We start from the raw sequence: 23074 nt of genomic DNA, 5'->3' as shown, positions 1-23074 counted from the left end.
GTTCTTTCCTGAAGGCAGCCTGGCTGCATTTCTTGGAATTCGTTCCTTTTGACCTCGAAAACCTCCATCTGGATTATCATCATGATATCAAAAGGATCAAAAGTGACATTAAACAACATCCCTTTCATACAGATGCAATACAACAAACAAAATAGGCTTGATAGCTAAAGTCAGGAGGATAAATGTCAAAGTTACCGAACCCACGCTCCAGCCTCCTTCTTGGTCCCGCTACTCTCCTGGCGTTTCTATCACAAATCGCTAGGCGGCGCTTGAAAGCGTGCTTCCCCTTGCCATATATGGATCTCTTGCCATATATGGAAATTGGTTTCCGGTGGCCTAAATCTGATGAGGATTGTCCCCATCAACAACTTTTAGAGCAAGAAATAAATCATAATAACAGACAAGGAAGTCTTAGAAACGGCGATAGTCTGCTGACAAGACAAATATCAGGCAAATATGACGTTATATCATATTTGATCGGCCAGGAAGAACACCCCTGTGAGCTATTGGTACATTCCATTTCGCGCCTTCTCTCCTCCTGTAACCTTTGACCCCTAACTTGGCGGGAAAGTTGTTTGCGGCGGTGTCTCCAAAATCGCAACAATTTTTCTAGCGGGATGGCCCAGCGATCTATCGCGTAAGTAAAGCATATTTCGTAGATCTAAAACATCCACACATTTTCAACACACGTCTCCACGCACTGATGGGAAATTTGCGTCTTTTGCAGGTCGTTTTTTGCGCCTAGAGCCAAGACTCCGAAGCAGGACACATCGGCGTCTGGGTGAGTTAGCCACAACTTGCCGCCATTTCTCACTAAAACACGCTGACATCTACGAGACAGATATTTACGTTTTCTGCACGACATCAGTACAGAAGTATCAACCATGGCTAATAGTTAGACTGTCTTTGATTGTCAGGGAAATAAGTTTTACGGGGCAGTGATGAAAATATAAGCTGTTGCCCCCCTCCCCCAGTCTACACAAATGATTAAATCATTATCTCCAGAATATGCATACCTCGTACGAAAATAACATACGAAGTAAAACATACAGTCGATCATAAGTTTACCAAATAGGAATGATGAAACTAAAATTTTCAATATTGATTGATCAAATAAATAACGGAATACATGTACTAGTATTAACCGGTTAACATGGTTGGACTACGAAGAAGATAAACTAGAAAGGTAACATTTGCAAAGCAAATGCATAATATTTACCTTCGCTATGGTCTGCTCTGTAAACTCTTACTCAAACACATGCATATATATGGTCAAACAGGAGTCTAAATCCCTCCTGCTATAAAATTGCAACATTATGTAACCCAACACTAGTTACCATGGTCATAGACTGTCTGGTTCAGGTCATTGACCTTTTTGGTTTGGAGAAGAAGAACAAGTAGAAGAGGAAACAGAGCAAAAACAATATATTTTCCTTCAGTAAACATAAAGATCTAATTAGCAGCCACATCACTTGTAAAATTATATGCGCATAATTTTCTAGCTTGAAGTCACCACTGAAGACCAAGAATGGCTCCCCTCCAGCCTCAGCCCATGGAGATGACTCTCCAGTCAAGTCTGTTCCACGTAAAAAGGCACGGCGCATCATCGACAGTGATGATGATGATGAAGAGGAGGAGGGAGAGAATGTCGCCATGGAAACAGAACCAAGTAAATCAGCTGATGAACAGGTATGGTTTTGCCAATGTCTATATAGAATGGCATAGATAACATGTTATAGCTTATTAAGTTTGCAAATATGTTTCCTGGTTCAGTAAATCATAGATGACTTAACCTATATAAAGTTTAAGATTTGAGTGAAAGAATAGGCATGATTGCAGCAGTATTTCTTTTGCAATGTGTTGTCTAGAAAACAACAGAAAGTAGTGTAGTAGTGATTGGTTTATTTCTCATCAAAAAAAATTCGCAGTGCATGCTATGACCGCACTGAATTGCACAGAAATAAAAAAAAATGAAAAACAAACTGTCTAATACACAGGAAGTTATAATAACGACTACACAGACAACATCTCGCATCTGTAACTCATTTAAGTGTATTTAAGTGTATCTCAAGAAAGGAGCCAGACCAAAGTGTTTGACATCACAGTCCTACATGTAGCAGGCAACCAGAGATTGCACACGACTCCTCCATAGTCTCCATCAACTGTATCCCTTCATTTCTGTTGTAATTTAAATCTCATCTCAGAAGGAAGTGAAGGATGCTGACAAGGCCCCCAAGGTTGTGGAGAAGGTGAAAGATGAGAGTGACGAGGTTCCGTCTCCCAAGATGCCGAGGGTCACGTACAACGGACCAAACCTCCAGTCTCCTGGGGGCATCCCCAAGAGGAAGACTGGTGAGAATTTCTTCAGTTCAATCTTGAACTTGTAACAGAATAACTTTTAGTCTCTGCTTAGCACTCCGTATTTGGGAAAGAGTATGGGAGTTAAACACACACCACCACCAGTGGACTAGCCACCTGCTGTAGCGATTGATTGCACTGTGTGGCTATAGAAATGGAGATATGCGACCATGGACATGCTAATGGTTTGGGGAGTACTTAAATTTTTTAATCTTGATATGTTTGCAGTTGTTTTATTTTCACTGTTCACATGTTTCCGTTGTAATACTGCTGTGCTACAGACCCCCAATTAAAACACCACAAAAAATCTCTTCATTAATTATGCCACTGCAAAATTAAGTCTCCCATCCTCATTAAATTAATTAATGTACAGTGCAGCCTATTTGGATGATAATGGAATTCATGTGTTGTCTTTGCTCCCTTGTGGACTCAATACAATTGGCAGAAAGATTGCTCTTTCTTTGACATAGAATTAGATATAAAGAAATGTTCTACAGAGACAAGTAACTAAGGCAGCAATATCCTAATTGAAGGTTTTCTGCCCACAGCTCGCAAGCAACTTCCCACTCCGAAACGTAAACTCATTGAGACAAAGAGTCCGACATCTAACGGGCACACATCACCCACTGCGGGTGAAGAGGAGTCAAGTGCCAAGAAAGTGAAGACAGAGCAAAAGGAAGAGACGGAAGAAAAAACAGAAGAAAAGATGGATGAAACCCCTGATAAAGAAGTGAAAAAAGAACTTAAGGATGACGGTAAGTTTTCACCAATAATTTTACAATAATTCCCTGTTTCAATCTGGTTACAAGTAACTAGATATCACTTGATATCAGTTTGAAGAGCCTTTGTCTCCCACTACAGAAAGTGTCCAGCAAAACAAGAAGAAAAGTCCAAAGCAGAAGAAAGAGAAGCAAAGTCCAAAGTCTGCTGAGAAGAAGAAGAAGGTAAAGGAGGAGCCAGAGGAGGAAGAAAAGGAGACAGCTGGTCCTTCTGAAGACTCCATGGATTCTCTGTTTGCTGCTGTAATCAGGAAGGCAGGAGAAGCAACAGCTGAAAAAAAGGTAAAAACAGCCAGAAAGACAGTATATTTGCATTGGAATTTCTCTCCATGTAGCTAGTACAATTATATTATCTTATAAGTTTGATAGTGTACATGTCTTTGGCACGTGTTTGAATCAGGTTACTCGTAGATATGGTGACCCAGTTAATATATTTTTTTCTTTGTGTCTGGTAAAAAAGATGGAGGAATCTGAGGAAAGCAAAGAAAAGAGCACTAAATCCTTAAAGTCACCATCTGACAAGAAAGCAGTGAAGAAGGAGGAAGACAGCAGCAAGAAAACCAGCGCAGGAATCGGCTCCTTCTTCTGTAAGAACCACTTCCACCTTTGTCCTGTGTTCAACAGAACTTCAACCCATTATCCTTAATGCTGAGGTCACATTTCCAAACCTGGGCCCAGCCGGGCATCTTTCGGGAATGAAAAGTATGATAAAAAGGCAACGAAACAGTTTACACACCCAAAATTTAAAAGATAACCCACACCTTATGATACTGTAATCATTACTATATAGCTTTTGTAATTAACCACCCCTCGGCATAATGCACCGTTTCTTACTTTTGCAGCCCCAAAGAGACCTGCCACCTCCTCCCAGGCTTCTGATGAATCGAGTGAGAAGAAAGCCTCCCCTAAACCTGCTGCCAAGCCGATGTCTGCATTCTTCAAGCCTAAACAGGAGGCTGACAAAACGTGAGGAAGAGCCGAGTTTACAATCTTTTTTTGTCTTCTTTTGATAGTACAGTAGTTCTTTGTACAATTCATGATTTATTCTCCGTAAATAATTTCATCAGGTTGGAAGATACTTAGGGTATAGAATTTTCTTCATACACAACCAGTAAGGTTCTCACCTGCTTACGTTTCGATGTCTCTCAGACACCTTCCTCAGAGCTTCTGACTGGAGTTCTGCAACTCGTCGCTATTTAACGCCAAAATTACATTTAACGCCCCCCACTTTGGCGTTAAATAGCAGAGAGTTGCATAACTCCAGTCAGAAGCTCTGAGGAAGGTGTCTGATAGACATCGAAATGTAAGCAGGTGAGAACCTTACTGGTTGTGTATGAAGAAAATTCTATACCCTATGATTTATTCTCATCTCCATGTTTACATGTTTCAGTGCTGGCCAGTCTGGACTGACAGCTGAGGACTACAACCCCACCAAGGCCCACTATGACCCTGTGGAAGATGCCTGTTGGGCTAAGGATAAGAGGTATGTCAAATTCCTCCTCTGTATGGTGCCTAAGGAGCCTTATCAGGCACACCTAATATATATTTTCCAAAAAGTTTTCTCATTAGTTTATAACATGAGGTATACCAGTATTTGGGCCCCCTTTCAGTGTTTTCCCATATGCAGCGTTTTCCTATACTTTGAGATGACTTGTATCTAAATCATGTATACATACGTTGAACTTTGTGAAAACACAGATACACAGGGAATCATAACAAAAATTGTTGTATTTGCAGGGTTCCATACCTTGCCTTGGCCAAGACATTTGAGGCCATTGAAGAAGTTCGAGCCAGGTGAGTGCAGATAGCTTCTTGCAAAGTGTCAAATACTGTATTTTGTGTAGTGCTAACCATGGAGACTCTCCCCATAGTATGTGGTCTTTACATTCAACAAAATCAATTTCAGACGGTAAAATTAGACACAGGTGAGACTAAACACAGCCTGTGTCCAATCCATGTACTCTAGACATATTCCTTCTTCGTTCAACATTATCTTTTAAAGGCAGAACAGTTTTCATATTCATCTCAATAATCTGTTACACTGTACTTAATTCTTTACTCATAGAATCATTTCCAAAGGCAGTACATTGCATGTACAGTCAAAGAAGTAAAGTGAAGCAAAACATAATATACAAAAACTGATCAACTTATAAATTACTACTACTACATGTACTATGTTTGCTATTATGGGGTTGACTTCTTTAATGCATTGGATAATGAACAGTCCCACATTCTGGCTAATAAGTGGGTATTGTAATTTTACTCACTGGCATCTTTTTTTCTCCAGGTTGAAGATTATGGAGATCCTCTGTAACTTCTTCCGTTCGGTGATCGCATTGACCCCGGATGACCTTGTGCAGTGCGTGTACCTGTGCCTGAACAAGGTCGGGCCTGCGTACGAGGGTCTGGAGCTGGGGATCGGGGAGACCGTGCTCATGAAGGCCATCGCCGAGGCCACCGGGAGGAAGATGGCTCAGATCAAAACTGACGCTCAGGAGAAGGGTGACCTGGGAATAGTGGCTGAGGTGAGGTCAATGCATGTGTTTTTTGTTTGTATTTAAGAACCAGTTATAAAGTTTTACTGAAGAATTTTGTGACTGGGGTCATGTGGTGTAATGGCAAAGCATTTGGTTCAGAACCAAGAGGTCCCAGGTTCGAATCCTGCGACAAGGCAGCAACGTTATGCCCTTGGGAAAGGCACTTTACACGACTTTCCTCACTTCACTCAGGTGAAAATGAGTATGCCAGAATGATCATTGTCATGATCATGGGCATTAAAAAGGAAAGCAAGAAAACCAACTTAGGCAGCAATTTTTTGGGAGACGTCCTGTATATTAGATATCATATTATCACTGATTTGTCTAACACTCCATTCAGTGATAAATTTCGTTTCTGCGTTTTTTTCCAGACCAGTCGCAGCACACAGCGCACCATGTTTGCTCCACCCAAGCTGACAGTTAGGGGAGTCTTCAACAAGCTGAAGGAAATTTCCACCATCAAGGGCAATGATGTAAGCCAATATAATATTCCAGCTATCATTTGTTTGTTTGTTTCTTTGTTGTAGTATAACATACATGTAAACATGAAGTTTGCAGGAGGCAAATATAATGAAAACATGAAATTTGATAGTGGCAAATATAATATAAACAAGAAGTTTGCAGGAGGCAAATATAGTTAAAAAATGAAATTTGATAGAGGCAAATATAATGTAAACACTAGGTTTGATACAGACAAATAATATTATATATAATGTATAAACATAAAAAAATGATAGAACTTGTCTTACTTTTCATGTCACAAACTTTAAGACATTTGATATCATTGTTGTACAGTAACTGTTCTTTGACATACCTTCTTTGCTCAGGTCATGACGAAGAAGATAAACTTCATCAAGGGCATGTTTGTAGCGTGTCGTCAGTCCGAGGCGCGGTACCTTATCCGGTCGCTAGGGGGCAAGTTGAGGATTGGGCTGGCAGAGCAGTCTGTTCTGACCGCACTGGCCCATGCAGCAACTCTCACTCCAGCTGGGAAAGGTACTCCTAAACCCAAATTAACATTCATCTGCTGGATAAGGCCTTGGGAAAAAATGTCGATGTCAATGTTAGAAAACCAACTGTACAATGTTTTATCACTAAGGTGTCAGATCATGAAGCTAGAAAAGGTCGATCAGCTCGAAAAATTATGTCCTTTGCAGTGGTCCACCCCCCCAAAAAAAATTTGGGGTCGGCAGGTTTTTCTAGGGTCGGTCGGGAAACAGAAAACAACACATTTTTTTCCCTAGGCCTAACATATGTGGCACTTTGAAAAACAGTGTGTTCAAATATCACTAGTGCAGATCCCCCAGGTAATGTATGCACAGATATTATGCAGAAGTGCATTATACTGGGGGACATTGCAATGGGGATCTTTTTGGGTGCAATTTTCAGGATGGCAGATAAATGTGACAAGTGGTGGAATTACACAATGTACATGTTTGTTAGTTGACATCACTCTTCTGAGGTAAAATAAACTCTACTGGTTTTTTTATAAACTTTGTAGTAGAGATCTTGATTGATTGGCTATTTTTATCATCAATGCCAATGAAGTCTTGTCACTATTTCAGCATCTAGAAAATAAAGTGGAAGAGTAACTTGGTAAATGTCTTTTACTGTTCTCTGAAGATGTACTTGATGCAGGGAAGGGCAAGTCCTCAGAAGGACTGAAGAAGATGTTGGAAGATGCTGCACTCATCCTCAAGACTACCTACTGGTCAGTATAACTATGAGGAGACTCTGTAGATAGGTCATGTTTTCTCAAAACATTTCATATACGGTATGATTAGAGGATTTGGGTGAAAGAAGAGTTCTAAACAGGAGCCAACTGTCTTACTTAGGGATGACTGGTGGAAAAGATGTTGGGTAACTTGAGGATTATACTAGCAGGCTCCAGTAAATGTTTATTGCTCAGTTTCATACTTCTGAACATACTGTAAATCTGAACTACTTTCCCACAGTGAGATGCCGAACTACGACGCTGTCATCTCTGCCATGCTGAAGCACGGTTTGGAAGAGCTGCCCAAACACTGCAAGCTGACACCTGGCACCCCCCTCAAGCCCATGTTGGCGCATCCCACCAAGGGAGTGAGCGAGGTGTTGCGCAGGTTCGAGGGGGCAGAGTTCACGTGCGAGTACAAGTACGATGGGGAGAGGGCACAGGTCAGTTGCTAGCATAAACAGAACTGTTCCCATCATGAAGCAATTTTAAACTGTAATTTCCAACACAACAAATTGGACTCATCCAAATTTTCGACTGTACAACTCCAGTCTTTGTCAAGGAATGAGCAATCCACCACTTCCCTGACGTCACGCAGATAACACACGTGACTCCGTGAGCAGTGGATCATAGGTCTTTCTATAACTTCCCATTCTTTTGAAAAATAGTTTTGCACTTTTTTTCTTGGCTATGAACAGGTGGTGTTGAACACTGCCAGTTTTTGCCATAATCATAAGTATTGTTTCAGACTTTCAGTCATTTTGAGGCATAAATTTTTGTACTGCAAGAATTTTACGTTGTTTGTTATATTCTGCTTTCTTTGCAATGAGAAACATCGCAATGAATGACACCTTTGTCTGTTCAGAATGTATTGGATGGGTTTAAAGAAGAAGTGTAGTATTACTAGTGATCCTTTTTAGAGACATAAGGTAATCATGATGCCCTGTAAAGATTATGGATTGTGTAACATACTTTGATATGATGTATAATAGTTTTTGATCACACTTAAAACATGTTTTTGTTCTTGTCAGATCCACATGCTAGAAAATGGAGAGATCCACATCTACAGCAGAAACCAGGAAAACAACACCTCCAAGTACCCAGACATCATTGCACGCATGCCAAAGGTCAAGCATGATGATGTCACTTCCTGTATCATTGACTCGGAGGCGGTAGCCTGGGACCCCGAGAACAAGAAGATCCTGCCCTTCCAGGTGCTCAGTACCAGGAAGAGGAAGGTGGGTGTCACATGATAGGGGCATGATGATCACATGATGGTCACATGATAGTCACATGACATTAACATTAGGCATCACACAAGCAATGTGTGGCATTGATATTGCCTTGTTTACCTACAAGATTTGGGGAAGATGGGTAGGTTGAAAATCAATTCAGTATGTGTTTAATAATCAAAGTTTTTAGGTACCTTTACAATATTTATTGACTTTTCATGCTAAAGATATATGTCAATTGATGAAGTCTAATGGCTCTGTTATTGTTCCTTCAGGATGCTGACAAGTCAGAGATTAAGGTGCAGGTGTGTGTGTATGCCTTCGACCTGCTGTACCTCAATGGACAGGTGAGTTGATAAAAGGTTTCTTAAGAAAGGCACAGTAAATAAGTTACAAATCCTGTTCAAGACCTACTATATTTTTTCCTATTTTTTGTAATGTACTAGTATTGTACAAGTATGCTGGTGAAGAAAATAATCAGTGCAAAAGTTTTCTATCTTTCCCAAACATGACATTGTAGATGGATTTCTTTCCATTGAGTTTAGTTAGTTACATGAGAGTAATGAAGAAGGACCTGGCTTTTTATTGATGAAGTTACATATTGTACATATGGGAATAAAATAATGCTGATCGAACTTTCCTTCTTTTTTAGTCCCTTGTACGAGAGCCGTTCCGCAAACGTCGCGAGATGCTGCGAGAGTCGTTTGACGAGGTGGAGGGAGAGTTTGTGTTCGCCACATTGATGGTGTCGGGAAACACGGAGGAGATCGCAGAATTCCTAGACGCCTCCATCAAAGGTGTCAAACTTTTCATTTCCTCAGCAACTGTTGACAACCATCATCATCAACCATCCTATAGTACAGTTTTGTACATCTGTACTTGTCATACATGTATTTCTCTCTTCTAGTGTTTTTGGCAATAATTTATGTCTTACTAATAGCCACTATGAATTATACCTTGTCAATTTTTTTCACCAGGACTAGAAAAGTGCTATAGTATGTTACTAGAATTTCACTACCTTTTACAAGCTGCATATGCTATTTTTGCACTTAAGTTGGTGTGGGTGAACCTTTTTTTTAATTTTAGATGTTTTGATATTTTACAGACAGCTGTGAGGGCCTGATGGTCAAGACTCTTGACAAGGATGCCACCTATGAGATAGCCAAGAGATCACATAACTGGCTCAAGGTACAAAATGTATTCACCATTAAGAAAACAAGTTCATGTAGACTTACACCCTTACAATCAGTTTCTGGTGACACTTTGTTAGTGGTAGGCTTAACAACATTCAAAATGCATAACTTCAACTTTAGGTGTCAAAATCAATTGGTAGAGCAAGTGGTTTGTTTTTAGTTTGAATATGGGAGTTCAAGGATATTAAGAATATGGGATTTAAACTAGCTGGCTTTCTAAACTTTGTTATAATAGGGAAACTTCTGATCATCTTATAACTTCTCAATTTTAGTTTTAATTTTATTGCATGTATATCTACCTGTATGATTGCATTGCTGTAACTTTTCTGTTCTTCAAAACTTAAAAAGACTTATTAATAAGAATTCCCATGTAAAACGGGGCCAAAGAGAAAGCATTCGAATGAAAGCTCATCTGTGTTGGTAGAATCCATAGTTAAAGAGTTTGACTTGTTCCAACACAAAAAGAGAAAGCATGTGTAGTTAGCTTTCCTTTTATTTTGTTAGAATTTAGAATACCATTAATCTATGATTGCCTTGCTGCATGTAATATATCTCTTCTATTCTGATTTCTTGTAACGAAAAAAAAAATTAAGGATTCCCTTGTAAAAAGGGGCCACAGAGAAAGCATGTGTAGTTCACTTCCCCTTTACTTTGTTTGGATGTAGAATGCTGTGCTTGCCTCTATGGTTGCCTTCCTCCCTCTAACGTTTCTGTTATGCTCCCAGTTGAAGAAGGATTACCTGGAGGGTGTGGGAGACACGCTGGACGTTGTGCCCATCGGAGGCTTCCTGGGCACAGGGAAGAGGACAGGGAAGTACGGAGGCTTCCTATTGGCCTGCTACAGCGAAGAGGACGAAGAATTCCAGTCTATCTGCAAGGTGAGATGGGCTTTTGTTTAGCATTTTGTCCTTTTTGAGATATAGAAGAAATCAAAAATATTTTGCTGTTAAGTAAGACTTTAGTGATATACTACTCATAGGAAAATTCAAACTCTACTACTGGCTAAATTACGGAGATACATGTAATATCCGGACGTTTTGAGTGACATCCACCACTCCTCTTCAGCGTCACTAATGAACTAACAGAACTAGATAAGGCATATACATGTATGAGCAGAGTGTATTTGTTAGAAGAAGAGTGGTGGATGTCAGTAGTAGTAGAGTTTAATTTTCCTATGAAGACTTAGATCTTTGTTTTATGTCACTGTGTGACATTAGTGAATGTATGAACAGTTGACCATAGCCTTTAGCTATAGTGTGGCTGAATTTTTATGATGCTCTTAATGACTTATTCATATAGCTGCATGCATTCACTTGTTGATTTAGCAGAAGTTTCATAGCAAACCACACAAACACTTTCTGACGTCACGTGCTACTGATCTTAATTGAATGGACATTTGTTTAAAGGTCCAACACAAAAAATTCTCTCACCTAGAGCTTTCGACCAGTCACTCTGGTCTTCCTTAGTAGAAAGCTCTAGGTGAGAGAATTTTTGTGTGTGTTGGAGTTTTAACTTTAAACATGTAACTACCAACACAGATGAACTTTCATGATCGAATGGACAATTTTGTTCAAGAATAAGACAGGTTAAGAAGTAATGAGATGATTGGTTGACTGGGATGGTTCCTTTATGCAATATCGCTTTTGATTATAAATAAATTAATAAGATGGATTTATCCTGACTTGTTCCCACAGATTGGTACGGGTTTTAAGGATGAAGAACTGGAGCAACATACAGAGTTCTTCAAGAACCATGTTGTTGACAAGCCCAAGTCGTACTATCGCTATGACAGCAGTGTTGAGCCGGACCACTGGTTTGATGCAGTTCAGGTGTGGGAGATCAAGTGTGCCGATCTGTCCATCTCTCCTGTGCACAAGGCTGCTGAGGGCATCGTGAGTTGGTTTATCTTCATTCATTCAATTTATACAGGGAAAATACACTCCGGTAACAGACCTGTTTTCCTGGTATCCCTGGCATTGAAATCTAAAAACACTATAAGCACTTGTTACATGATAATCAACATTTAAATCAATGTGCAGTAATAACAGCAATATATTTTACATACTAAAATCAATTGCTGCTGATAAGCTAATTCTTAAATGTCTTGTTTATTTGTTTATTTGAATTTACCACAAGAAATACAAGTGGAAGGGAGGACAAAACAGGTGCATTGTCACCTTTACAAGTTGTCCTCCCAAACACAACATACAGAATATAAAATCAGATTACATTATTAAATACAAACCAAATTGCAGTAATGAACAACATTAACATCAAATATTGTACATCAACATCAAGTATAATACATTAAACATAAAAAACTGTACAATGCAATTTCAAGGTATATACACATGTAATACATTATTTACAAAAATATCAATACTTGTAATTAAGTATGGTCCATTGTTTTAGTGAGTGTTCCATATACTTACTAAGCCCCATAATGTTGTAGATTGCTACATCTGCATAACCCAAAGTAAAGTTAAAAGATAACATGATGCAGTTTGGGAGTGTCCTGCTAAGTGTCTCTTTTGGAATGCCAAGCAGAAAATGAAAGCCCTTTCTTGTAATGCATTAAATATCAAGTTACAGCAGCTGTTGAGAAATAGAATTATTGTTTCATTGATTGCATTATTGTCATAAACATGATTTTTAATAAGGATTACTTACAAAAAAATGAGTTGCAATTTTTAAGTTATCAACCAGAATATCTACACTATTAAGAATCACTTATGTTAAGTGTAACATTACATGTATTTTTTTACAAAATAACAATTTTTACTTCCTACCATTCCCCCATTTATAACAGGTTGACCCAGAGAAAGGGATCTCCCTACGTTTCCCACGATTCCTGCGTATCCGTGATGACAAGAAGCCTGAAGAGGCAACCAGTGCACAGCAGGTGATTGACAGTTGCATCAAGCTGTAGTTGTTTACTCAGTTTCTTTCAGGCAAAATATGTCATGTCTTCTGTAAAACCTGAAGCGCATTGTGGAGTTATTGTGAGTAACCTTTTTGTGAAAATGAAGCCTTGCCTGGGCTCAAAATTAAAGGTGGTCCAATGGCTACTGACCACTAAAATTTACATTTAGGCTGGGACAACTAAAAAGACACTTTGGGACATTTTTGGGACGATCAAAAAATAATCAACATCAGAATCTGATTGTCAGCCCTTCTTTTGTTCATCAGGCACATGTCCCAGCTTTTGGACCCGGAAAAGTCCCTCGAATTTCCTGTCTACACTGCAATTGTACTGCGCCTGGGAGTGAACATAAGCAAAATAAAGTTGACTTCAAGTTGCAGTCATACAATACTTCCCAAAAAACAGGTTGGGACAGTTCATCCTCACTTCGGGATAGTTGAAATTTATTTTTGGAACAGTGCTGGGACAATAGGAAGAACAGTTAATTTCGTTTGCCATTCTCGACTAACTCAACACAACATCTGTCATACCTGTATTCTTTTCCTGGCTTGGTCGCCAATTCAGGTCATTTCAAATTCTTGCTTGTAATGACCTTAGGTAACCCGATCCCCTGTAGCCATGCTGATATTAAAGGAAACAAAGTGACCTTGACTATCCTTCAGGCGTGGACACCTAGTCTTAATCCCAGTGGAATGGAACTCGGCTCATGAGCATACAGATTGGCTTGCTGGAGTATATCCTGCACATCTGTACTTAGGTTGTGCTTGACTGTTTCGTCTCAGATTTGAGAGGGAGAGAGTTAACTCTATGAAAGTCCATGATGACCTTGAATAAGATGGATTCTCGTAATAAAAAAGAAGTCAAAGGAATGAGATATAAAATGTTAGGAAAGATCTGGAGTCACAACACAAGTGGATTCAAGTATTCCAAAATCAGTTTAAAAATAGCATCCTGTTTCACATTCTCTTTGCAAAGAAGAAAACAATGCAATTAAGGAGGCACACCCCAGTTTATTTTGGGTCTGAATTCGATTCTGCACACCCTTAACTCTAGCGACCGTCTCTTTCAGGAAATAATTCTGAAGCCAAAACACTTTGTTTGCAAAATGAAGGATATCCCTCTAGCTACAAGAACAATAGAAGTTCAATTTCTATAACCTCTCAAATTTTAGTAAAATGAGTAGAATTTAGTAAAAATTTTTTGTTTTGACTGTGTTTCGTAGGTTGCAGAGATGTACAGTAACCAGGACCAGGTGAAGAACCAACAGTCGAACGAGAAATCTGAAGCAGCAGATGACGACTTCTACTGAGACAAGTACATCCTTTCACTGTTTTCATATGTTTACTCGATCACTGTATGTACATGAACTTCTGTTAACCAGTTGGATGAATTTATGGGTTCTTGTGATTTCGTATTGTCGCATGATTTTCTGCAGTGTTGTCCCATTAGCCAGTTTACTTTGAAATCCATAATTCATTGTATAGAATACCCGTAAAGCTTTGTTTCAGCATGTTATTCAGAGCTACTAAGTTGTCTTGTCAAGTGAAAACTGATAGATATACTTTTTGGGCGATGGGAGATATATATACATGTATGGTGATGCTTACTTAGAGAAAATCTCAGCATTTTGTGTTTGAAATACATGTAGATGTATACAGAAATGGAAATGTCCTTAGAACATGCCTCAATGTTAACTGTGGCACCTTTAACATGAACATACTTTAGACAGGCTACAAAAGGTTGTGACATACATGTACATGTAGTAGTTATCCAAAATAGAAAGCAAACTTCACTCAAGTTCCTATCTCCAAGGGACCAACTAATCTGCAGAGAAACCAAGGAAATGTTCTTGCTTTTATTTCAGACTCAGAGTGAGATTTAGACTCAGAATTATGATATTCAAAGTATATCTTGAATAAAAGGTGTTTAAGCGTTGACAGCATTGTTATATTGCTTTATTTGTATTGCATCAACCAGAGTTCCCAAAGAAATTTCAATTTCCCCGCTACTGGCCCACCCAAATTTGTATTGTATTTTACCATAAAGTACTTCATATTGCTTACAATAGCAAGAAAATATGTTTGATTTCATTCACCAGTATATTTAACAATGCAGGTCACATTTTCTGTTCAAACTGTTTTCGTTTCAACCGTTTTGATATCATATTCAATTGAATGATCTCTTTTCTTTGTCCTTGAAACATATGGCATTGCCTCATCAGAGGTGAGTTGAATGCAGTCTCTATACAGAGTGGACTGGATTCTGTTGGAATTGAAAGAAGCACAGAGTAGAGAGTAAACCGTCTGTTACCAGAGACTGAGGTAGAAGATGCAGTGATAAACATAATTCTCCAGCATTATTGGATACAGAATATAATGAACATACATGTACATATACATGTGCAGGGAGCTCATAGAGAGGGGGCTCTGATAAGGCCACTCAAACCTTCTCGACTCTCAGAGATGAATGAAAGAAATTCATTATTAGACTTTATTAAATTCTTCAACTTAAGCCACCCTTCCAAGGCAGGCATAATTGTGCCCTGCAGCTTCAAAACCAACGAAGTAATCAGACATTACAGTTTGGCCCATGGAGACAGCAGAGCAAGAGGTTCAAAATGTACAATGTTACCTTCGATATTGTGTTTTCCCTTGAAATTTGAATCCATCCTTCAAAATGCAGAAAGATACTTTTAGTAATCCTGATTAGATTAGATTCGATGCTTACTCGTAGAACCTTGCTATCAGCCAGAAATCGGGAAGATGTTTGATCTGTGTCTTGATTGGCCGTCTGTGCCCTTATAAGGATGGGCTTTGCTCATGATCATAGTCGTCTTCAAAGAGACATCAAAACAAGCTGTTACGTGACTCGACATGGATTCTGGTATACGCAGTATTGCCAAACCAAATGTTACCTCAATAGTCAAGATATGCTTTATATGGACTCATTAGCCAAACTTGGACTCCAAAGGTCGACTGAAGTCAAGGTCCTTGTGGATGTACGATGGACAAACATCAAATCCTGTGTAATTAGTTAACCTTGTATGAACAAATGTCCATGAATGTCACTAATGTAATTTTACAAGACAAAAGTTACATTATCATAATATATTTGTAGCTACTTCTACTGAGAATTATTAGCTCTAAACTATCATTTCTGCAGTCAATTTTGATGAGAAAAAACACTTTGAAACACGTGCTTTGAAACTAGAAAGGTAACATTTGCAAAGCAAATGCATAATGTTTACCTTCACATATGGTCTGCTCTGTTAAACATATATGGTGACAGGAATCAAAATCCCTCCTACTATAAAATTGCAACATTATGTAACCAACACCAGTTGCCATGCTGAGAGACAGGTCAGTGTTTGGAATCGAAGAAGAAGAAACAGCAAAAACAATATGTTTTCCTTTGGTAAACATAATGATGTGATCATGGTACAATGTACTTAGTTCCAGCAAGAAATTAAACTGGGATGTCATTGGTATCCAGTTCACAACTTTGCTCCTAATATATCACTGGATTTTAGATGCTCCTGTGAATTCCTTACCATTAGAAAACTGGTAATGTTGCCCTCTGCAAGGAATTTGCAACCCATTACGTTTTATTTCCTCATTTGCAAAATAGTCAGACCTAACAGCCTGTCTTTGTCAAAGTGTAATCTCCTGAACAAGTACATTGTACATACATTGTACCCACAACATTGAACACTATCATCAAACTATTGACATTTTTTTTTACATCTTTCCACTATGTAAAGAGCTAATTTCTGCATGTTTGTAGGTAACACATCTCCTGCCTCTTTCTAACTGCATAGTCAGTACTTTATAGCCCGACCTTGGTCTAACAGATGTTTCAGAAAACATTAGGAGACAGCATCTGTTTAGAAGTCTCATTAGCAGCAGATGTGGCTTCCTATGTTATGGCTCAATCTTTTCATGTAATGACTATAGTATAGGTAAGAAGCAGATGAGAGTGGCTGGAGATGAAAGTGTTTATCTGTACTGACGCAGACTGAAAGCGCTTTATGTCTTGCATTTGTGTATGGCAGTAGTAGTAAGGCCATGTTGATTTGACTATATGGATGACATCCGCGCGCGCATGAATTTTCGGCCGTTTCCAAAAAAAAAAAAGTTTTCAACCATACTGTAAATCGTACAAAACAGTTGCAAAATGATCAAAAATATACCTTAAGTTACAAAAAAAATAAGTAAAAACTATACCAATGTCGTAGAATGCCAAAATCAAACGAAAAAAGACGAAATTGTAAGGAAATGAACTTGAAGATTAGATTATTCGCCAAACCATATTCTGTCCCATTTGTTCAATCCTCATGACCACGTAGATTTCATAATGAAAAGAACTTTTTTTTTTGCAAAACTTTTTTTTTATTCGCACGCGCGCATCAGTTTTGGGGCTCCCGGAGGATGTCATCCATATAATCAAATCAACATGGCCTAAGCTATTAGCCAAAGCTCGCCTGTATTTGGAATAGCTCAATCCTTCAAATACTTTTTCAAAACTGGTGCTTACAAAGTTTTTGCCTTGGTTGCAATTTTCACCTAGCAACTAAAAACCCTTGAATATATTGGACAAATTGCCATTTGACAAGGAACAGAAACTTTTTAGTAGAGAAAATTATGTTAACATGTATGGATAGACAACTTAATACTGGTATTTGTTCTCTGATGGCTGCATCTTTCCATTTTGGAACATGACTAAATTGCTTCTAACTTGATTTGGGCTGTAAGCTAAGATGGTAATTTCTTTCGAAAACACAATGTAGAATGTTATTTCCAACTGGTTTAATTTGTTTATGGCACAGGACTATATTAGATTCAAGCCAGAGTGGGAGGGTTTGGACACATTTCTGGGAACTGTCAGAGGATACATGTAATGTTATATATGTCAGTTAGGTACATTATGTAGTAGGGAATGCTAGCTCACATGTACATGCAGTTCCCAACAGGGTTACTGTACAATGAGTTAAAGGCATCCAATGCGATTTCAGCTCAGGGCCGCAGCAAAACTGGAAATATTCTGATTAAGGAAATCTTTGTGATACTGACACATGCTGCTTCACATCATGATCAGCACATTTCAATCTCAGTATTTCATGCTTTGGGCATTTAAAACTGCAGAAAAAAGCCCCAAGATGAGTCCTTTATTTCATGGGTGGTAACCTCTCAGTAACCTTACATGTATTTCCGTCAGAATTTTGGGGAATCTTTCCTCCATGATCGAGGGTGTAGTTTCAACTCAAATATGTAGATAAGTGACTATAATATTGGCTTTGACAAATCGGATTTCCAAGTCCTAAAAACTGCATTGGATGCCTTTAACTTGGAAAGTTTGTACCGGTGATCTGGATAATGTGACATTGACACATGACCCATGAAAGATGGAGTAGACTGCAGACTTGTTCACTGTAGCAGAACCAAAGTTTAAAGCAGTAGAACTAATGGTCTGGCAGAAGAATTTTCTCAAAGATTCCTCAATAACATCCTCATTATATCCTTCCCCTTAGAGACCCAGACGACATGCGTCCTCTCAAAAGATAACGGACTAAAAGGATTTTTCATTGACGTAGGTTGTGGTTGTGCGTGGGTGTTTCTATGCAGGGAGCCAGTTCACATAATGAAAGTTAATGAACCTTTTGGATTGAAATTTGATTGTTGTTATCTGCTGTTTCCAGCATCCTTGTACTATTTTTATGAAGTTTTATTTGTGCTTTCCTCTAAAATGGTTTAATTTCACAAGTACAATACAAGCAATTATAAAGTTTTTTAATGATGCTTTCTAATATTTTCCCTGGCATCCCAACATTTGTCCATTTTGATATTATTGGTGGGCTGAGACAATTTTTGATCTTCCAAAATACTACTAAACACTTCCCCAAATTTTTTAGAATAAAAGTGATCACTTCCTCAGTTTATCCTTTTTTCTTATCTCTTCGCATCATCTCTTTCTACATATAACCTGAGATGTATAATTATTCCTTTGGAGCACTTCACCAAGCTGCACTTCTGGCTGCAGGCAGTAGGTGGCACTGCTCAATTATTACAAATTGGGCAGATGCATAGGCCCCCTGACAATATTATTCAGAACAACCTTCCCCACAGTAGGACATGTAACAAGCCTTTTGAACAGGAAAACAGATCCAGCTGTTGACAGGGTAAAGCAGGATTTACATTGACCAGCCACTGCTAAATTTGGCCGAAGTCAATAATGCCTCGTGGAATCAATACGAGGCATAATAAACCCAGCTCCTTTGGCAAAGAAAACTGCACAAACATCCTGGTACAGCGGACGTATGTACAGGCAGGGATAAGTCAGCTGTAGGAATTGCATCAATACCTGAAAGAGATACACTGCCTTGTGCCCAGCATGATATTTTTTCGCACAAATAAAGTACTCAGTTAGTTACAACCTATTCCACTTACACATACTGGTAAATCTGGTTGGGAATGCTTGTCAGATACGTGTAATTTTACAAAAATTGGTGCATTATATATTTATGAAGCGTGTCTGACTCTGCACCTTTAAGTAAACAGTATTGGTTATATTTTTATGATCGAGTCAAATGGGCTGTTTTTAACATTTGTATCCTTTCCAGGGAGCCATGTTAGCCAAAATTTTTGTAATGGCCGCAGGCAACCGACTGCTAACACATCCATGGAAATGGTACCTTATTGTGTCAAAACACACTTGCCAGTCCCCATAACTGCTGGACTTTGAATGTTTACATAAAACCACTCTGTTGCCAGGATGGAAGGGGGTTTATCGTACAAGGTTGAAAGCCTTTTCACCATAATCAATATGGCCCTCTGCTAAGGGGTCAAATTTGGAGTAGTCTGAAGGTTGTTTTACTTTAAGCAAATGGTCCTGAACACGGATATGGCGGCAGGTTTAATTTGGCTTGGTACACAAGAGGCAAATCTCCAAGTGTGCTGGTGACTTTGTTGTCAACATACGTGTAGGGTCTCCTGGGCCAAATGCTTCTGTTACTAGCTATGGTTTTAATGTGGGGAGAGCAAAGTACATGTCGTGACGTAAGTAAGAGTTGATATTAGCGCTCGGAGATTTAAAGGGAACAAAGAGTTGTTTGTGTTTCTTTTGACGATGGCAGAAAGATGTTTACAAGTGACTAAATCTGTTGCAATTGCATTTTGCAGTTTATCAAAATCATAAAAGAAGATTGAAGACTAAACAAGCTATTGTCAGTGATGAGATTCAAAAAGTACTGTCATCATTTTATTGTGCCCCTACAAGATTAATAAATGATAATAATAGTGTTTGAATTATTCTTAGTTTTACATTCTCTTATAATAATGTCACTTAATGAGTTGACAGCCTGCAATACCGGGTAGACTAAAACACATAAAAATTTTGTCTTTTATTTTGGTATTAAAACTCGAAACAATGCAGTTAAATCAACAGCTTTAACGCCACTCATTTCCGTAGAGTCAATACACAGATGACAGATGGAATTCTTGTCCCAGATGTGGCCCTACCTCAGGTCAGTCACCTGTCAACGTTAGACCGTTATAGTGAATAAAATGGTGTGCGGTCACGTCTTCCCAAACACGAACCAAGATTGCTTCCCTATGTCTGTAGGCCTGACAGGAAATCAATGCGGCTTGGATCAGCCTCGCTTGTTGTGGCTTGGCGATCCACCGTTCTTGATAAGGCCACAACAAGTAAATTTTATAGATGACATCACCCGCAGACTCCAAATCTAATGCGAGGGAGCGGAAAAAAAAACAAGGCGGGCCGAAAAAATAAGGTCCCTACATTTTAAAATATTGACTAAATCATTATACAAATGGTTTTAATTCAGTGGGAACATCACATATACACAGCCAACATCACATATCACTGCATCAAAGAAACAAAACATTTTCTTGTCTCCTCTCTTCATATTAGTTATCTGCCATCCATGTTCCGGCATGGCAACAGACATCTTTGTCCATTTTCGGCATGATGACCACTGTCTGAAGGCAACAAAATTTCTTGTTTTTTTTTTCCAAAATCAAGCAAAAATTAATGCGTGCGCTGTATGTCATCCATAAAAATTACTTGCTGTGGCCTAACCTTCAAAATGAGTTGACAATGTTCAGAAACATCGCACGACGTTTGTAAATGTACAGAAGAAGTAAAATTTCGGACCAGTCTGCAATATTTGACCAGGGAATGTCTGCATTTGTTGTCTCTTCTGACTATAGATTCAACTTGTTATGGTGTAATGTGAAGTCAGATATTTGCTGTGCCAACAAAATTTGCTAACGATAACAGATTCTGTGAAGTTTGGATCAATTGTTACTATGTTAACAATACTGTACGATTGCCAAACATCCTTGTTACACAATGTTAGTACTGAAAGCTTAGAGTGTAGAAAAGAGTGGAGTGGCTTCTCACATGGACTTGAGGCTCACCCATAAGTGGGTATTCCCCAGACAGGTGAAAGAAAACAGTAAACATCTAATCAGGATGTTATTGTATTCATTGTTGTTACCATGACTACCGGGTATTATTCTTTCAGTGATTGAAATTGATTTTTTTGATTGATGTGTTATGACCCGTGTCATATTGTTCCTGATTCTTTGCAGACATATGCAAAAATCTGATATTGGGACTGGATTTTCAGAGTCATAAGAATCCAGGTCAGTTGTGTAATGAACCAGCTAGAATGACCATAATACATGTAATGTTATATGTATATTGCAGTGCATATGAGTCTCATAAACATCCCTGAAAATTTGAGGCCAAGTGGACTGACCTTTAGAGTTGTGTAAATCAGACGATGATGTTTACACCAGAGATGTCCTTGACCAAAAAGATTATTCCCAACAGAAATCATGCAGGCAATTTCCTGGGAAGGACAGGAGTTCATCTTACACAGTTCTGATTGCTTCCTTTGTTGTGCAAAAAAATGGAATTGTTTTTGGTTACAACTTTTAGCAAAGTTACACTCAACATCATATCTAAAAACCTGCAATGAAGCAATAGGTTTTTTGTTGGTAAATGTTAGACATCCAGGTAATAAGACACAAAAAAATTGTACACAATGTACATGTAAGTCTACTTGGAGAAATATGTTAAGGCCCGCTGTGAAAATTATGTTTGAAGTAATCTACTCAAAATGGGTCTGGATGTAAAATATTTCAGATCTGTTACCAGTCCAAGAATTCTGTGTCAGGCATATTTGACCCTGTTCACATTTTAAAAAATGGATCCGGATGGAGTGTCAATCTGGATCCAAATTCGTTAATCCATATCGTTTTTTGCAGTTTGAATGCTTCAATCCGGATTGATTTTCTCCGATCCGGATTGATGAATTTCTGATCCGGATCGACGGACATTTCGGATCCATTGTTTTGAATGTGAATGGGGTCTTTGAATGTAAAACAGCTGTGAAACCAAGGTTGTTACACTTGTCCCCTTTTTACACGAACCCCTGGCAGCCAGCTGGTTATTGGGGCTGGGATGAGACATGGGATACCGTCCACTTAGCACTGATGATGGATAGTTACACTTCCCCATCAATAACTCCTGCTTTCATGCAGGGCTCGGATGGCCTGAGTTGACCTTGGGGATTGCCAATAAGTTATGTTTGATACTTTCAGTAGGAGGGAAGCATTGCATAACTGTTACCTTTTTTTATCCCTTTACTACAGTGATGGATTGGTATGGAAGCCAGATCTATATGAAATTTTTGTGTAGATTTATCGATAGTCTTCTTCACAACCATGCAGGTTGATGAAATGATAGTAGAAAAAGGAAGTATCATGATAGCTACACAGAAGCCCGCCTCCTCATTTTGTTTTATCGCAGTGACTGTTTTTTGAGATGAGTGACAATGTGTCCTTGATCTATTGAAGTGTACCTTGTGATTGTTTACTCGGTTTGATGGTAAGTTAGTACCTTGGACAGCGTCATTTTCGCTTTTTCGAATATCAGAGATTGACTGATTGATTGATTGAGCAGCTAATAATAGACCAGTGGAAGTATCTATCTTTCAATCACGTAGATGATAGTGATACATAATGGCGCAGAATACCAGCGATGCATCATCTGATGACAGGACCGGCTTGCGTAGGAAGGGAAGCATGTGATTACCTGCATTTGTCTCCATGTTAAACAGAAGTTTTCCAGCTACGATTCAGGGAAAGCATCCATCATCTTCCTTGGCAATACCATCTGCCGGGGACTACTATGTCTAATAAGGATAATTAACTAACTTTGATGTAAGACTTCAATAGGTTCATTTTGTATGATGAGATCTTGGTAATATGAGGGCACAGTTGTTAACATGTACCTGAATGAATGGCATTTACC

At 38.8% G+C, this 23074-nt stretch overlaps 2 protein-coding genes across 6 annotated transcripts in view; one reads left to right on the top strand and one right to left on the bottom strand.

Moving 5' to 3' along the window:
* Nucleotides 1-6584, bottom strand: part of LOC109461751 — a 23777-nt gene extending 17193 nt beyond the window's left edge. The window contains exon 1 of one of the 2 annotated variants that reach the window (XM_019758153.1): nt 6489-6584. The gene's annotated coding sequence lies outside the window, so the exon portion shown is untranslated. Of the gene's footprint in view, nt 1-195; nt 231-6488 lie in introns of those variants that run through there. The other variant, XM_019758160.1, reaches the window with a different exon arrangement.
* The window catches only part of LOC109461724 (DNA ligase 1-like), a 17832-nt gene extending 3159 nt beyond the window's left edge, over nt 1-14673 (top strand). The window contains exons 1-23 of one of the 4 annotated variants that reach the window (XM_019758134.1): nt 534-637; nt 728-781; nt 1503-1689; nt 2208-2352; nt 2907-3113; nt 3220-3419; nt 3598-3724; nt 3980-4103; nt 4528-4620; nt 4875-4931; nt 5425-5662; nt 6046-6147; nt 6502-6670; nt 7298-7385; nt 7630-7831; nt 8420-8626; nt 8896-8967; nt 9273-9417; nt 9726-9808; nt 10539-10691; nt 11508-11705; nt 12623-12715; nt 13959-14673. In XM_019758134.1, coding sequence (XP_019613693.1) covers nt 618-637; nt 728-781; nt 1503-1689; nt 2208-2352; nt 2907-3113; nt 3220-3419; nt 3598-3724; nt 3980-4103; nt 4528-4620; nt 4875-4931; nt 5425-5662; nt 6046-6147; nt 6502-6670; nt 7298-7385; nt 7630-7831; nt 8420-8626; nt 8896-8967; nt 9273-9417; nt 9726-9808; nt 10539-10691; nt 11508-11705; nt 12623-12715; nt 13959-14045 — 3051 coding nt within the window. In that variant the 5' untranslated portion in view covers nt 534-617 and the 3' untranslated portion in view covers nt 14046-14673. Of the gene's footprint in view, nt 1-533; nt 638-727; nt 782-1502; nt 1690-2204; nt 2353-2906; nt 3114-3219; nt 3420-3597; nt 3725-3979; nt 4104-4527; nt 4621-4874; nt 4932-5424; nt 5663-6045; nt 6148-6501; nt 6671-7297; nt 7386-7629; nt 7832-8419; nt 8627-8895; nt 8968-9272; nt 9418-9725; nt 9809-10538; nt 10692-11507; nt 11706-12622; nt 12716-13958 lie in introns of those variants that run through there. The other 3 variants (XM_019758130.1, XM_019758123.1, XM_019758116.1) reach the window with 3 other exon arrangements.
* Nucleotides 14674-23074: the final 8401 nt, after the last annotated feature.

The sequence above is a fragment of the Branchiostoma belcheri genome, unplaced genomic scaffold (assembly GCF_001625305.1).
Source record: "Branchiostoma belcheri isolate BF01 breed outbred unplaced genomic scaffold, Haploidv18h27 scaffold112, whole genome shotgun sequence".
NCBI lineage: Eukaryota > Metazoa > Chordata > Leptocardii > Amphioxiformes > Branchiostomatidae > Branchiostoma > Branchiostoma belcheri.
Note: the sequence above shows the minus strand (reverse complement) of the source record. Positions and strands in the feature narration are given on the sequence as shown.